The 17,573-nt window shown below is 37.3% G+C and overlaps 2 protein-coding genes across 2 annotated transcripts; both read left to right on the top strand.

The window, feature by feature from the left end:
* The first annotated feature begins 3,563 nt into the window (after positions 1-3,563).
* LOC112568544 (low-density lipoprotein receptor-related protein 2-like) lies at positions 3,564-5,195 on the top strand. Its single transcript, XM_025245868.1, has 2 exons — positions 3,564-4,524; positions 5,085-5,195. Exons 1-2 carry the CDS (start codon positions 3,736-3,738, stop codon positions 5,193-5,195), a joined length of 900 nt encoding a protein of 299 aa, XP_025101653.1. The 5' UTR covers positions 3,564-3,735.
* Positions 5,196-8,454: 3,259 nt separating this feature from the next.
* Positions 8,455-13,279, top strand: LOC112568356. Its single transcript, XM_025245623.1, has 4 exons — positions 8,455-8,500; positions 11,062-11,119; positions 11,741-12,124; positions 13,001-13,279. Exons 2-4 carry the CDS (start codon positions 11,071-11,073, stop codon positions 13,003-13,005), a joined length of 438 nt encoding a protein of 145 aa, XP_025101408.1. The 5' UTR covers positions 8,455-8,500; positions 11,062-11,070; the 3' UTR covers positions 13,006-13,279.
* The last annotated feature ends 4,294 nt before the right edge of the window (positions 13,280-17,573 follow it).

The raw sequence follows: 17,573 nt of genomic DNA, 5'->3' as shown, positions 1-17,573 counted from the left end.
CTCAACTTGCCAGTTATATTTTCCCTTTTATCTGTTTCACTTTCAACTTCTAAATGCTATTTCTTGATAATGATTTAGTGGTTGATTGCGATATCTATTCCACGGTACTTTAACTTGTACTTGTTCCTATTCTAGCAGAACATAAGCTTGTAAAATTTTATCGGGTAGATGAACACCCTTCGTTGTCTATACTTGGGAGTAATGAGGCTGGCCGCAGACGATAAAGACATCTTAAATTATCTTTCTCTTTGTTTTCTGTTTTCCTTTTTCTTGAGAATATAACACATAAAAAAGCTTTTTTGACAAAAACATTCAGAAACGAGCTTTTTCTTCTACTGGAATGCTGATGAAACACGATTGCTATGCTTTAAAAGCGCCAGAAATTTTGTCTTTCTTTTTTCCATCTCTCTCTAGCATCCGGCTATACTTGAGTAGCATAAGTTTTTTTTTTTTTTTCGAAATAGGACACCAGATGCCACAGAATGTAGTTCACCTGTTCACTTTTTGTAACAGAGAGGGGCAACGCAAAACGAGATGTTGGCGAATATTTTATGCAGTTTGAGGATCACATGGAGAGAAAATATCTATGAAACGCGCGATCTATTTAAAGCAATAAACTTTGAATCACATCGACTTTCTAAGCCTGTAGGCTACATCTACATTTAAAACTATAAGTACCATACGCAGTTATATAAGACTTTCGCGAGACAGTAAGCACCTGTATATGTGCGGTCTACCTTTTATGGCATCTGATCTGAGGGTACACACCCAAGCCAATATTTCATTCATGACAGTCCTATTTCATCAACCCACTGATAAATAAATGTAATAAATGGTTTTTACAATGTATTGGAGAAAAATATTTCTTGGCGTCTCAGGTAAACTGTTGCTTAAATATAAAAAGTACTGAAGAATCTTTCTCTCATAATTGTGAAATAGAGACAGTATCTTGAATTTACGAGACAAAATCGTATACATTTTATTTATTAATTTTTTTTTTTTTTTTTTTTTTTTTGTTTTTTTTTTTTTTTTTTTTTTTTTAGAGACGAAGTAATTTCAGTGAGGTGACGAAAGCTCTAGAAAGTTTTTTTTAAGCCAATGGTAACTATCACCTCCTCTTAATTTGTTAATTTTTTAACATTAAATTATCAAAATATTATGATAAGGTTTCAAAATTTAAAAATAAAACTGTACAAATATTTTCTGAGATATTTTCAAAAATTAATGAAATTTGTTTAATATTTGTAAATTGTGTGTGCGTGTGGAGGGGGGTCTCTTATTGGCAAAATTGTTTTTTACATTTCCTAATAAAGTTCCTTTGCAGCGTTTTCTAAATCATCTCGGATTGTTTTATCATAATGTAATGTGTTTTAAAAAATTGTTTTGTAATATTATTTAAAAATTTCACCACTCATATTTCTAATGTCTTTTTCGTGAATTTTTTTTATGAATTAACATGGTATTAAAACTACGTGATAGTTCTTCTTCGGGCTTAAATATCGAGCTTTTACTGTGAATCACAGAGGAAGATTAAAAGTTCCCACAGCAATGTGATGAAAGTTTTTGTAAGAAGTCTGTACAGCAGCCTATGCCTAGCTTCGAGTAAGAATGATGTTTAAAATGGATTTTATTCTGTTCAGTAAAGTCTCTCTTTTAACGGAAAAGAACTATAACAATACTAAATAACTCTTGAAGAAAGATTTGTCTTACCTTTGAATGTGTCATCGTTGATAAATAGGCTCTGAAGGAGAGTATTGCAGTCGGACATATGAGTACCATGCTAAGTGAAATGTTTTTCGTGAACAAAAGCCGATCTTCACAATATCCCCTGCTCCGTATGTTTCTACACTTAGGTGTATTGGGAGGTTTTTGTACGACGATTTGTGTCCAGACAGAAACACAAACTATTGTCACAGAATCGTATTCAGTAGTAAATAACAGTCTTGTTTCCTCCGTGAAGACTTTACACTTACCCCAAACTCAGATACATTTCATCTCTCCGACTCCAAAGTTCGACGAGATGTAACCGAAGTTTTTCCATAGTTATTCAGGGAAGTCACTGGATGTGAACTATTTCACTTCAAGCGAATCTAGTCTGCATGAAACGGATGTCACATCGCAGATGAACCAGGGAAATAAATCAGAAGCAAGGTTTGAGGTAACAGAGGACCGGTGTTTAAGAGAAAAAGTCATCACTGTTTCAGGTGAGGCAGGTCTTATCTACATACATTTTAGCCGCAAAAGCCAGTTCGAGGACTTGCTGCCATACTGCATACTTCAACTCGTTGTTCCTCATGGAAAGTATGTCCAAGTCACTTTAGAACACAGTAAACAAATGGAAAAGTTTACAATTCTAGCGTCGGAAGATTCAAACTTCAGGATCCGAGTTCCACAAATATGTTGGAAGCAAGTTCTTTTCCCTTCTTGATGAGTGGCACTAATCAGATCTTTTTCCGAATCACAATGTTAAAAAATGTCAGTGAATTTCAGCTACGGTTCACTGCCAATGAGGAAGACTTGCGAATGATGTTACCTGTTATACACACGTCACCTACATCCGGGTACATTACTACGTGGGGGTTTGACGACAACAGGAGACACCCGTGTTTCATGAACGCTTCTCGTACTGTTCGTGTTCCCCTCAACCATGTGGTGATGGTCAGTTTTTCTTATGTGGATATTCATTCCGTTCCTACCTATCTTTGTAACCATGCTTACATAAAACTTTATGAACTCGTGAACAATGTAAGTCTTTCTTTGAAGATGGAAATATGCATCAATTCAATAACACCGGCTTTAGTTTTAAACAGATCTTTTGAAATACGATTTTTCGCAAAAAAATGTCTGGAAAGGGTTTCAAAATGATCTTTACATTTCATCCTGATCATGAAGCGCCAGCCAGGCGTGACGGCGATTTGTGGGACTGTTCTGTCCCCCACTATAATACATTCAAGCAACACGTGGACTGTAACCTGATGGTGGAGTGCCAAGGAGGAGAGGACGAGGGTCCTCACTGTCCCTTCAGCAGTCCCGCCTGTAACGGCTCCGTTGATATGGAAGGCAAATGCTACCGTTCTTTCAAACCCAAGGGGTACTTAGCCTGGTCATCTGCAAGTCGGGTGTGCCGAAATCATGGAGGTAACCTCGCTAATGTAAAGACCGAAACGGAACGGAATGCCTTAAAGAAAATTTACCAGTTTGAGAAGTCGCCAGTAAATATGTACATAGGCTTGAGCACATACGACGGTTCCTTACCCCAGAGTACAAGAAAGTCTTGGTCTGGTCAGACGGTACCGTTGCTTATGACTATAATTATTACTTTCTTAAAAAACCAATGACAGTTAAAGCAGATGATGCCTTGTGTTTTGCTATAGATTTACAAACTGATCTTTTACTAGAGCTTTGCGTTCAAGAGAGTCGAAAGAGTATTCCGGTGTGTGAATTTTCAGTCACAAACATCGCGCTACAAATGTCTGTACTGATGCCACTTGTGAGTAGAGAGAACATTTCACAAATCGAAAACAGCCACTACGTGTGGTGTCCTGACGGTCACTTTACTTTTGACTTCCTTGTCATGTGACAAAGCCACTCAGTGCGGTGCACAGATGCTTCCTCTCCATTGTCAGACCTGGGTGGGAGACAGAAGATTTGTGCTCACTGCCATGTTTGTGTGCCTTGATCACAGGAGCAGTCTACCCTACAGCCTCGTGTGTGACTTTCAGCCCGACTGCCAAGATGAATCTGACGAGAAGCTTCTGCAGACGAGACTATAACTGTGAAGGATTCACGTGTTTGAACGGTCAGTGTGTCGATCCTGATAAATTATGTGATGTGAATAAGGACTGCTGGGATGGCTCGGACGAGGAGTGTGACGTGTTTCAGTCTTGGCTTATCAATATGTCTTCTTTTGCTTACCCACCAGCAGTAATAGACTTTGGTCACAAGAATGACATTATTTACACATCACTTAACTCATCTGACGCATGCCCAGACACCCACTTCCGGTGTCCACCTGACGGTTACTGTCTGCCTGTTTACGTGCGGTGTAACGGCGTGTACGACTGCCCTTATCACGAGGACGATGAAGACTGTGCGAGTTACACGTGTCCAGGTTTCTACAGGTGTCGCGCCTCCACCGTGTGCGTGCACGAGGACCACATGTGTGACGGCCGACCACAGTGTCCACAACACGACGACGAACTGTTCTGTGAGCTCAGCTGTCCACAAGGCTGTGTGTGTCAGGGTCTGGCCTTTGTTTGCTCTGTGACATTCAATACACAAACTTTCCCTGCCATGCGTTACTTAGATGCCAGTGGCTCTGGAATGTCAACATCAGACATGGCGCCCAGCATTTACTTAGTCTGGCTTAGTCTAGCAGCTTGTGACATACAAGTACTTTCCAACATGTCCCTCCCTAGTCTTCAAACACTGGACCTGAGTAACAACCTCATCACCTCGCTGGACATGTCGTACTTCATGCAGTTTGAAAATCTCCGAGTTCTTCGTCTTGCCGGAAATCCCATGGTCTCCTTGTTTGCCAGTTACACACCAGGACATTCCCTACTAGCTCTCCTTGATGTGTCCCGAAATATGCTAACGACGTTTGAATGTGACTTACTCTCGTTTTTCTCTGAAGTTCAAGCATTAAACCTCTCTTTCACTCTTGTAGAATATCTTAGCTTGGACTGTTTCAGGTCCTGTCAAAAGCTGACTGAGCTCGATATGAGAGGAAACAAAGTGAAACAAATTCACAGCGAGACTCTGAGGAATCTGACTTCTCTCAGGACTGTTTATGTTGGGTATTACACTCTTTGCTGTGAAGACGTTTTGCCTACTACTGAAAATTTAATTTGCTTTTCACCTTCCAACAGTTTTTCTTCATGTCAGAATCTTTTACGCTCAAAATCTTTTCTTTGTTGTTCTTTGGATTGTCTGTGTCGTTTGCTTGGCTGGAAATATTTGCTGTGCGATCTACAACATTTTTATAGAGAAAGAAAAAATAAATTCTTTTTCTCTGTCTTTGATGATAAATTTAAACATATCTGATTTCGGCATGGGTCTTTGTCTGTTTGTGGTTGGAACAGCAGATGTGGTGTATCGAGATAGCTTCTTGTGGTATGAACAATCATGGACAGGAGGATATTTTTGTCAGCTCTCTGGCCTTCTGTACTTTGTATCCACGGAGGCGTCCATAATTACAATATTTCTCATGACCATCGAACGTCTTTGCGTGATTAAGTTTCATGCTTTTAATTTCCGATTCTGTTTACTACTCGTTGTTTCTTTTTGCATCTGGATAATAAGTCTTCTTCTCGCTCTTATTCCGTTCTTGCCTTTATAAACCAGCGGGATTTATATCGACAGAACTCGGTCTGTGCACCTTTACCGGTGTACAATGATGGTTTTGTCGGGTGGACATATTTATTTGCTGTCGTAGTGGGCCTGAACCTTGTATTAATCTTGACAGCCGACATACTGTACTTGGTAAGTATATGCAGTCTTCCGGCATGTATCTCTAATAACTCAGATCGAACAAGGAAGGATGAGAAGATGTTAGCGCGGAGATTAACTCTTCTAGTAGTCACAAAAACTTGTCTTGTTTACTCCTGACTGTCATAGGGGTGACGACCCACCTGGGAACATCATATCCTCCTGATTTTATCAGCATCCTGACATTATTAGTGGGTCCATTTAATGCTTCTGTGAACCCAATTCTCTACGCCGTGAGCGTTTCCCGAGAGGCGAACAGAAAATCTCAGAGACTGCGCTTACTGAAAAAGCTACAGTCTCGTTGCATGAACTATAATACTTCACATATTTTATCAATTGAAAAAAGGGGTACTAGTTTTAGAAGGTAATTTATCCTCAAAGAAACGCTTTCCTGATTACCTCTTCTGAAAAAAAAATATGTTGCTGACCATGGCCATGTCCTTACCTAGAAAAACATTTTAAGGTGATATGAAGGATCCACGATAGGTCCTCTTTAACGTATATTAAAGTAGAACAGTCTGTTCCTGTGAGTCCCTTTTTCATCGTATTTAAGGTTAGAAGAAGAACGCAGGAATCAATAAGTGAAGCAAAGCGTAGCTGTGATTTCGCAATGTTTCTCGCGATCTACCCTTTTCTGAGAAGAAGGGAGGATCACTTAGTTCCCTTACAATACAAACAGAAAAGGCCAACTGAAACATGGTTGCTAAAGCACACGAGATCCCAGCTTGAGCACAGAGATGCACAAAGGGTCACAGTATGTCGTTGTCGCCGTTGTCGACACTGCGGCACAGCACATCAAGGTACGCTGCGGCAAATCAACGGACTAGTGGCGTCTCGCGTCTCGCGTCTTGCAGCACCTTGCAGCGGGACTTGAACTAAAGTAAATTGATTTCTAAAGTGAGAGTTTGAATGGCTGGGTGTTAGATATATCACTTAGCTTTTGAAACCGAGCAAGCCGTGCCGGCAGCGCACCAATCTTGCCTGAGTTCTACTCCAGCAACAAACATTTCTCTTCTTTTACAAAATCTTTCTTTGCCCGCCTCTTCTTTTTGGTATCCTCCCCTTCAGACGGTGGAAGCGAGGATTGGTCGTCCAGGAAAAACACTTGAGCTACTTAAGAGCTTTTTCTTATATCTGAAGTAATAAGAATAATTCTTCACAGTAAAATGTCATTTAGTTGGATTTAATTTGTCGGTAGACATGGAGTCATACACGTTTATTGATTAAAATTATATTAGAACTCTATGTTTTCTGTTATTTTACATGGTTGTGCATGTGTGTGTGTGTGTGTGAAAGAAAGATCTCGAGCAGTTACTAAGGAACATCATATTTTTATGTCGTGGTTAATCATTGCAGTCTTATGTTGAAGGTGCACCTGCTTGATGCTTCTGTAATCTTGTATGTCCGGCAAGAAGAAACTATCCCACCACGCATGTTTAAGATATTCTATCACATAGTACAGTGGAACCTCGGTTAGCGAACGCCTCGGATAGCGAATATTTCGGTTAACGAACAAAAATTTCGTTAAAAGTTTGTCTCGGATAGCGAACAAAATTTCGGATAACGAACAGCCACGTGAACCACACGTGACCGACCAGCATGTCATCATTCGCGCTCGAGACACAGTTACGATCAGTTGTTCCTTATCTATGCGCATTCTTCTTATTTAGTGATTTTTGTGCTCTTTCACAATCGTACCTTTACTTACTGGCATGCATCAGCATTTTCTGCCTAACAGGCGCTGGACTACCGGCCATCTACACCTTCAACCTCAAAGCGACAGAAAAAGGAAGTTACCCCCCCCCCCCCCGTTTTTACAATGTCACGTGCTCATGGAAGGGGAATCAAAGCAGTAATTCCATCCCTTCCTCCCCACACCTCCATCCACCCACGCCGTCAAAACGACAAGTGTTCTTACGTTTAAATGCTTTCGTTAATGTTTTTATGTTTATTTAACTCCATTTATGTTGTATTATAACTGTTCTCACGCGCTACATAAACCATTGTGTGCACGTGCCACATACACTGCATTCATGTATGTACGACAACTATGACTATACATGTGCAACACATTCCATCTGTAAGTACTACAACTCAGCACTACCATGTATATGCCCTCATGTACTACTGTATATGGATTAATTACCATGTGTGTACTAATGTACTACAATATATTTATTAATTATTATGTATGGGTACTAAGAGACTATTATATATACACACACTAGTGTACTGCTGTGTATATGTAGTACACATACTTCTATGCATGTGTATACACCTTGTGTTTTACGGTATATACTGCTGTACTACTGTATGAAGTTCATGTACTATTTTGTATATGCATGTATCTGGGATAGCTGGATTTTGAGCAAGAGTTCGGACAGCCAACAGCAAGAAAAATAAGAAAGTCATACAGATAGAACCCTGCTTACGAAGTCTATCTCAGTAAACTTTATGGGTCCCTTGAATTTTCGGGAGAAGGAACAATCGAGAAGTGACCTCCTCTACATGATGAGGAGGAGAAGGAGGAGGATACGTTTCGTGCACCCAGCAACACATTTTGACCGCCTGCTGCCTTCCAAGTGATTAAAAGCATGGAGGGTTTCTTTGTGTGTGAGATGGCCGAGACCAGTAACATCTGTCGTTATGGAGCAGAATTTACGTTCTGTCAAATTCTACTTGAGGGATTTTATTTTTGTTTTAAAAGGAGTCACAAAGCTTTCTTGCTGCATAGAAAACTGTGTGGCATTTAATGATGTTGATATAGAGGAGTGTGTGGAATTTAATGATTTCAGTATGGTTGTTGGCATTGCAGGTTCAATTTATGTCTCTTGCACGTTGAGAAATATTTCATAGCCGGAGCGCTGTTTAACGTTTGAATGACTGTAGGGGTCTTTCATACAGATTTCACATTAAAGTATATCACAGACGCAAATAACATTCACAGTAAAATATTCACAGACAGAAGAAAATAAACACAGAGGCTACCGGAGTCGGAAAGTCTTACCAGGTAAAAGACTTTATTTTTTAAGATTTAGAAAACATCCTTACGAAGATATTCTGTAAATTCTTCAGTTATTTGTTTGTACGTTAACTTTGGAAAGATTTACATGTAAGTAAAAAACTAATGATGGAATAATGTCTAATGATACCACATAATGATACGTTCAAGATAAGACTTGCCGAATTCAAAGTAATCCACCCTTTCCATTCTCAAGATACACACCCACAAACATCAGCATGCACAGGTCAAGGTCACTCGTACAGACGTCAGAGTTGTACATAGCGAGTCATTAGGGGCTGGGAACCAATTAAATCTATTTCCTTTATTTCTTATGGGAAAAACTGTTTCTGATAACGAACATTTCGGATAACGAACAACTTTACAGAACGGATTATGTTCGTTAACCGAGGTTCCACTGTATATATAATATTATTGTATGCATTCATGCCGCAAGAATTCCTCACATCCTTTAATAACTTGCAAAGCTACCCGCTGTTTAACGGGTTGATTTTTGCCACAAACTTTTGTCTCTTTAAACTATTGGTCGTCAACTTTGTATGCTGATCATTTTTTTTGTGTGTGTGAATTTTTTTGAAAGAGGGAAGCACATAGACTGTTGCACTTGCTGCGCTTTTGGTGTTCTTTTGCGAACTTGAGGCTAATACTTTCGCCAGAAAGGTAGAAGAAGTTAGTGTGATAAAAAGTTGCACTGTTTTCGCTCTCTTCCCCTCTCCCTCTTCCATATTCCCTCTCTCCCATGGCATGTCCTAGAAATTACATCTTGAAATATGTTTTTAGCAGAAGAAAGATGTCGGTATAGTCTATGCATGCTACACTTTTCCTCCTTCATCTTAAGCCACCAAATTTCACTGGCACAGCAACATCTATGGATGCCATCCATGCTACAGCCCAGTACATGAAGGTCAGCCATTGGTTTGCTAGTTGCGGCGTTCGTCATCTCAAGTTGTTCTTGGTCGTTGCCATGAAGTTTAAACAGAATTTTGAGCAACGAGTCTGAACTGTTGGGGTTAAACTATCGAGTGACAGTAATAGTTTTTGTATTCTTATGATTGCTTACTATACATCTGGCTGCTTGGAAACTAAAGCCAGGTTGTGACAGCAGAAAATATTTCTTCTCTTTTGTCATGTCGGGACACGCCTGCTTGTTGTCACTTTGCTGGTTCCTTTTTCACTGAAACCAATGTATTTTAATCTCAGGCCATCCCCTCCCCTAATGGATTCTTTCACTTGCACGCTTCTGGAATGAATGTTTTGTATGTATAAATAAATTGTAGTGTGTAGTATTTGTTTTTGACCTGTAAGCATGCTGTGTTTTAATCAAGCTTCAGGTCTTAAGAAAAGAAAATTTAATCATAAATAGTTCAGATTCTAGTATAACAAAAACTAAACCCATATCTGTTATTATAGCATAACAGTAAAACAATCATTCTAATTTTCTTGAATTACCCAGCAAGACACTCTAAGACAATCCTTTAGCGCACATGGAGGGTGGTTGATGTTAAAGTCGGCAAAAAACTTGGCTTGATAATGAAAATACGTTTGTTTCATTGAAAAAAAGAACCAGCACAGTGACAATAAGCAGGCTTGGCCTGACATGACAAACGAGGAGAAACATTCTTTCTTTGCACAGAACTCTGCTTTAGTTTCACGACAACAGAATTTATCACGGGTGGTCACGAGGATTCAAAATCTTAGTACTGCATTTACATATATTTCAACCAAGTCTTTCATTTTTCTGCAGTTTAAATTTTGTTTGTTGCTGTACTCAGTAACCCTTGCATCAATGTAAATAAGAAATACTTGTTTGATCACTTCTCGGTCTTTAAAGAGAGAGATTTAGAGACTACACTTCATGTGGGCTAAAGTTTTGCATGGGGGAAGCCCATGTCCCATCCCTCCATTTTGTTGTTATTTCTCCAACCCTCTAAAGAATGAGGCATCAATTCAACAGCTGGTGAATTCAGACAATTTATTCTCTCATTAACAGTGCTCCACGTGTCGGTGCTAGAGGGTTCCATATGACAAGTTGAAATGACAATGCTCAAGTAAATCACATCCTGTAGCGTATAAAGAGAAAGTCCATTTTTGCTGTTTTATTCTACATTATTAATAAGTTATTATTATATGATGATAGCGAATGATCAACAAGCCTAAAAGGAATACAAAAATAAAAATATTTTATACTAACAACAATTCTTTCTTCGTTTTGATCTCTTACTTTCTTTCTAATACAGACACCACTCGTGATTTTGAAAACTATACAAAGCAACGGTGACGCGTTTGGCAACTAATCAGATGACGTAAAACTACTACGTCATCGATAGTAGAGACCGTTACATACACAGTGACGTAGCCGAATAAACCTGCAAATCCAATCGACTTGTATAACTGTCAACACGTTGAGGCAGTACGTGGAGTAGAGACAATTTCCGTACCTCAAGACAAACAGAAGAATCAGCTTTGATGACCTATGACCTACACATTCACTTCAACATCTAAGTGACAGCCATTGTTTACTACTACTACTTACTGTTGATTGTTTGCAGGCTGTTAATATGGAGAAGAGAATGCTGATCTTATTTGTATCACTTTTGACTCTCTTCGGTAAGTACAGTTTTGTGAAAATCCGTATTTATATATAAGACATACATTTCTTCCTTAGTTTGATTCCACATCATTCTAGCAACAATATCATCGGCTTTTGTTGCTGCCGTAGCTTCAACTGACAGAAAATCGTTGTTAACAAGAAGCCGCACACAATAGAGTGACTCGATTCTAAAAAAGGTCATAAATAGTTTTTTTTGGCGATATCCAGAGATCGACTAATGTTTCATTGTAATCAATTATCAAATTATATCATACTGACTTTAAGAATGTCTTTGATACAATAGGATTATCAGCAACATGATTTTGAAGACGCTTGCATCAAGAACTAATTCAGATGCTAGATCATCAAATGTCTAAAATCAGAATTCAATATTTTTTATTACAAAGCCTCTTAAAATTTCATTTAACAATGTTTCAATATTTTGAAAAATGCAGAGCTAGTGAACACATATGTCGATGCTTAAAACTTTAAACTTAAGTGATAATTATTTCCCCAGGCTTGATTGTTTGGAAATTTTTTTTCGGGGGTTGCGTCTTTAGCTTAGTCCATCATTACTAAGTTTACAAATTTTTTAAATATATTTTCATAATTTATTTTAACTTGGTTTTATTTTACAGATGATCAGTGTGTCAATGCTACTTTCGTGACCATTAGGTCGACAGTTGGAGTGGTGGGCAAGAACCCCCATTATGTTCAATGTGACAGCCATCTCATTGCTGGAGAACGGTTTGAACACCTTGACATGATCGAAATTGTCAATGAAACAATAAGAATAATAGCTGCAGTTTATTCAGATGGTTATGTTTGGGATGAAAAATCTCTGCCTGGCTTCAAAAACAGACCTTTTCTGATTAAGGTCATCAACCCTACCTCCTTGCAGGTGTATTACGTTGATACTGTGCGCAGCGACGCTAAACTATACACATGCCAGATGTTTGTTCGTACTCCAAACGGTGAAACGGTGACGGTTCATAGTGAGGTTATTAAAGTAATTATAGAAGGTACGTTTATATTTAGATTATTTACATACTTTGCGAACGTTAAACAGTGTCACAGATCACCTCCTTAGCACTGTGTGTGTGTATGTGTGATCGCAGGCACATATTCACCTTTTTTTATTCACATGGTATAACTGTTTGTGCATACCTATGTCTTTGTATACTATGTTCAAACTTTTATTCATTTGTATTTCTGTACCCTAACGGTTAATGTTCACTGCTACATATTGCTGCTAAAAATTAAAAGAGCGAGGTAAATTCATATATATATATATTGATAAAACTTGCTTTTGTCTTTGCAATATTAATGAAAATTGATGAGGATATAAGTGTATTTAGCAGTAATTTTATCTACATATACAAAGCAGAAAAAATGTAAACCTGATACGCATTCATTAAAAAGTGCTGTCAAAGATTTATTTCGACAGAACGATACGTTTAATTCTATAAAATATTTTTATAAATGTAGACGGATAACAGGTTACAGGTAAATTCAGACAAAATGAATATTCCTACAGTCTGTTGGCAAATATTTTTTAGTTATTTCGTGATTGATTTTTTTTGTGACGTTAATAAATCATGCAATTTGCAATATCTTTTTTTAATTATCCTGAGAAAAGTTATCTCTATGTGGTCAGTATTGGAACTGAAATTGTTGGGAGCGTCTCTTAATTGTATTCGTGTGTCGTCTGGATTAGACCTCCTTCAGTACTTATGTAAAAATGTTGTCTTCAGGTTTCGATAGATTTCCAGAGTCTTTTATTTGAACATACTGTAATAAGTGTAAAAGAATAGTTGAATGTATTTAATGCAGCACTTCACTTAATTACAGTTCAGTCATGCCTCATGAGTCCTAATATATTAGCATTTTGATTGCAGGCTGATCTTCTAATCAACAGCTGGAGTACATGATGTGCACGACAAGACTACAAGGTGTGTCATTCATAATGGACATTTCATGAAGTTATGAAAATTTTGAACCATTAATTGAACGAAATGTTGCTCATTTTAATAGGACATGAGACCTTACAGTCATCTATCTTGTTTGTATTGTTTAGCCACATATGTTGATATGTTTGACTTAATAATTCTTAACATTGCATGAAGAAAGATGTTCCAGCATTGAGAATAAATCAATCATAAAATGTGCAATAAAGATCATTTTGTTGAACTGCTATGTGACAGCACGTGATGTAACAGTTTTCCAAGACACACAAGCATTAGCACAACATGGTGTTGTTTGGGCATTTTATTGGCTTCAGTGTCGTCATTTGGTTTAAATAGTCACTCAAAATTTATAATGACAACTGATCCATTGTTAGCACAAGATTGCTGAATCCTATCGATATCTTGGTATGTTATAAGCGCCAATGTATCGTCCATTTTGACCTCAGAAACCTGGTTATATCCTGGCGTCTCATTAACGCCCATGTAACGCTAATCATTCCTCAAGCTTAGGCCAACCTTAGTCCAATGATGCTTTAGTTGCATATGATCCTCACTTCTTTTCCAGTAATTACCTAGTTTTTATTTCGAAATCTTTTGATTTCTCAAAAATGTTATATTAGACATTCAATCAGCGGATAGCAAATAGCTTAAATAAGAAAAACTGTCTTCAGTTAGAAATAGACCAACGCTAGCAATTCACTTGTCAGTTGTTTATTGCCATAAAAAACACAGAAAAAAGATAAAATCTGTTTTTCTTCCATTACATGTATTAACAAATAAGAAATATTCAATTAAGAATAAATGCTCAATTTTGTGGTCTAGCTCTGCCAGGCTCCTACAGCCGGACCATCCGTCTGTCCAGCGTTTTTCTAAAACAATGAGACGTGTAATAAAGTTCTCCTAAGGAAAGAGAACTGAGCAAAACAGATAATAATTACACCAACGACTGTAAATTGACAGCATAGAATTGATTAGAGTTTACTGTTCAAAATAGTTTGTAATGAAAGTGCTGTATTTATTAATATTTTTCTTCTAGGGGTAAAGGTAAGCGAGTTGTTTTCCATACGTATCTAATGCAAATCTAGCATTCCTAAAGGGAATCAAAACACTTTTTGGAATGATATTACAAAATTTTGTGCTTTAGCAATGTCATGTACACGTGATCATCTATTCTACTATGCAGGTGTAAATACATTAACAGTTCTGGTATTCAAAAACTAACTGCGCATAAAAATATTAGAAATTAACGAACAAAGGTACAAACCATGCCCCCATGGTCCTAATTAGGGGCCAATTAAAACAAATACAAAATGTTGTTGCTATGAAGCTGTGAAAAATCAGGAAATAAAAATATGTGGAATCATTACTACACAATATTTACAAATGAGAAATTTAAAATAACGACTATTGTTATGTATGCCTGAGAATTGTAATTCCAGAAGAACTACAAGCTTTGCATGATCTTTAACAAAGACTGGAAGGAGATAAAAGACACAAAAATAACATTGAGTGGAGTATAAAGCAGGGTGGTAAATATATAAAACACACTGGCATGTATGCTTCATTCGCTGACAAGTTATCTCCCCACAGACAGCGAGGAGAATTTCTCGAGGTGACGTCACGCGAGACAACAACAGAGCTCTCGATGGGTTGACAGAGTTGTCCTCACGCGCCGGATGTAACGTTCCACTCTGTGGTCACCAAAGGTGAAATCACGTGACGTAAGCTAATAGACACATGAGTGATGGATATGTTAATGCTTCCTCTATGTACTGTAGATGTTACTTGCAGGTCACCTTGTACAAATGAGACTTCTATGTTTATGCTTTTTAGTAAACAATATTAAAAGAGTTTCTGAATCCGTTTCAGAATTACAAGAAAGCACCTTGAAAAATAATATAAACATGAATGGTTCTGCTATGGTGCAATATTTTCTTGTTAATGGTTTCAACTCTGGTGTATGTCTGAGTGAAGATATGAGGAAGTATTTCAAGGTTTCGGAGGGTCTAAGACAAGGGGTTTGTAATCTACCTCATTGTTAATGTTAAAGAATGAGCTTCATATTTCATTGAGGTTTGTTTACACCTTGCTCATGATACTATTTTATTTTGCTGATACTGTTATCTGACTCCTGACAAAATTATGTATTCTCTACAAATTGTTAAGATTTAGTATATTATATGAGGTAGTCTAATATATTTTAAGACATTCTGGCCACATTGCTAAAAAACAAACAACGGTTTATATTATGGTAGTAAACAGTAAATAAGTAATGCCAAATTAATTTTCAAATTGTTTTGTCAAACCATTTCCTAGTAGAATTGTTAATGTACTAAGAACGATGGATGAAGTACTGCAGAGAGTTTTACAACTTCCAGCTGTCGACAGACCTCAACATCCTCCAGATAAACTATGAAACGGACGATAGCCAAGAGGACCTTGAAGTCCTAAGCGATGAGATTGAGCTACTGAGAGTGATGTGGTGTAAGTCTCCGGGGGTTGACAACGTAACAAAGGTGCCGGGAAAGAAATTGCAGAGGTACTTATTTCACTGAGTCTGAAGACCTAGGCAACCAAAGAGGAGCCACAATACTATCCCTGCCCTCAAAAGGACAAAGAAAGGCAATGTCAGAACTATCAAACGATAAACCTGATTAATCACCCGAGTAAGTTTATGCTTAAAGTTATCCAGAAGTGCCAAACACCGGCCGCGAATGAGCTCCTAGCAGACTAACAAACCGGATAAAGGGCTGGCCGGAGCACTGTTAAACAAACAAATTCATTCGAAAAGCGCAAGTAGCATTTCAAGAATTTCTGCCAAAACTTTATCGACTTCAAGAAAAACCTATGATATAGTATGGCACTAGGGGCTATGGAATGTGCTACGGATATTCAGTGTGGAAGAAGGCCTTGTACGCACCATCTAGGCGCTGAACAAAGGCTTCTGAAGCTCAGTACTGTTCATAAACAAAGTAAATAGGCTCTTCTACGATTGGTGTGCGCCAGGGATGCACTTGTCCCCTGTGCTTTTTAACATCTTTCTGGAGGAAATCCTGCCGAAAATACTCCAGAACCATCACACCTCCGTGTCGATTGAAGGAAGGTCGCTTAGTAACCTTCGCGCTGCGTAACTTTTCTCAAAATTGCATTTGTTTCGAAATATTGGGAAAATTAAAAATATCAAAACAACACAAATACTATGTAAAACATGTTAGTTTTCGAGTCATGTCTGGCCTTATTACTCATTAACATATTTCCGGATCATTGACCAAGTAAAACATACATGCTTTGGTACCTTTGCACAATAATGGCAAAATGTTGGGTTTAACATAATTAATAATACTGTTTGTATGGTCTTGGATTTCATGGGTGTCAGCAGATCGGTAATGTTAGGTTTTTCTTAAGACATAATTGTTGAGGCTTTTTAGCAGCATAGTTAAACAGATAGAAACCAGCTGTAATACTCTCATGGTCTTTTTTACTCTTCCTTTACTTAGTTATATTACATTTTTAAAACTTTAGGTGAAAGACCTGTAAAAGGGTTTAAATTATGTTAACAAAGTTTTTCATAAATTTTTCTATAAAATCAACTATCTGATATTTCTTTGATCTATTTTTATATAGCAAAGAAGTAAAACTCTGTATATTGAATGTATATAGATATCTGAATGATAATGATAAAGGAAATGTTTATATCCCATAATATATTAAGAATTTTTGCGATTGTTTGTGATCTCTAAAAATATCTTCACGACTAACACGTAGTTATTTCAGTTTAAGATGCGATGCAGTGAAATCTAAATTTTGGGCAGAATTATGTATCAATTGATTTATATAGCTACAGACATATGTTAGTAGCCATTCTACTAGAAGTAGATAATAACAGTGATTGTAAATAAGCTATATGGCAAGTTATAAGATATATGGCAGATCCGTACGTATTTCTGCAGTTTTTTTCTATTTTGTCATCTACCATAACAGTTTTGGGCATGTCTGTATGAAATTACATTAAAAGTAACTTGTTGAATTCTACAAAATTGTGAAACTTCTCTTCCTAGGTGAGTATAGATTAATGCATATATCATTTCCGAAAAATTTACATGATCTATAGGCGGTACAATAAAATCTGACACTTTGACGATCACTTCCCGCTGTAGCCGATTCAAACTTTATTTTATCATATATGCTTACCTTTGAGAAAAACGATTTCATTGAATTTTATGACAATTGTAAGGTTATTGTGGTAGTTAGTATCAGAAATACAAGGTCGAAAAAGAAAACTATATTTAATTAGTCATTGTTTACTTATAAAACCTTCAAATATGGATACTTTTTAAATGATACTATTGTATGCACACATGTATTATTGATAAGTAGTAGTAGTAGTAGAAGAAGTAGTAGTTAACAAAATAAAATAGTGATTTAAATAAATGTCTGTTTGTTGAAGTTCTACCAATAATCTTTTCATAATTAGTATGCTACCTGACTTGTCTACAAGAGACAT

Source organism: Pomacea canaliculata, linkage group LG7, assembly GCF_003073045.1.
Source record: "Pomacea canaliculata isolate SZHN2017 linkage group LG7, ASM307304v1, whole genome shotgun sequence".
NCBI lineage: Eukaryota > Metazoa > Mollusca > Gastropoda > Architaenioglossa > Ampullariidae > Pomacea > Pomacea canaliculata.
The sequence above is the reverse complement of the archived record's forward strand: the minus strand, read 5'-3'. Positions and strand labels throughout refer to the sequence as shown.

Coding starts and splice junctions, on each gene's coding strand:
- LOC112568544 (XM_025245868.1), top strand. CDS start 3,736: ATGAATCTGACGAGAAGCTTCTGCAGACGAGACTATAACTGTGAAGGA. Junction 4,525..5,084: donor GTCTTGCCGGAAATCCCATG/GTCTCCTTGTTT, acceptor TGGTTGGAACAG/CAGATGTGGTGTATCGAGAT.
- LOC112568356 (XM_025245623.1), top strand. CDS start 11,071: ATGGAGAAGAGAATGCTGATCTTATTTGTATCACTTTTGACTCTCTTC. Junction 11,120..11,740: donor ATCACTTTTGACTCTCTTCG/GTAAGTACAGTT, acceptor TTTATTTTACAG/ATGATCAGTGTGTCAATGCT.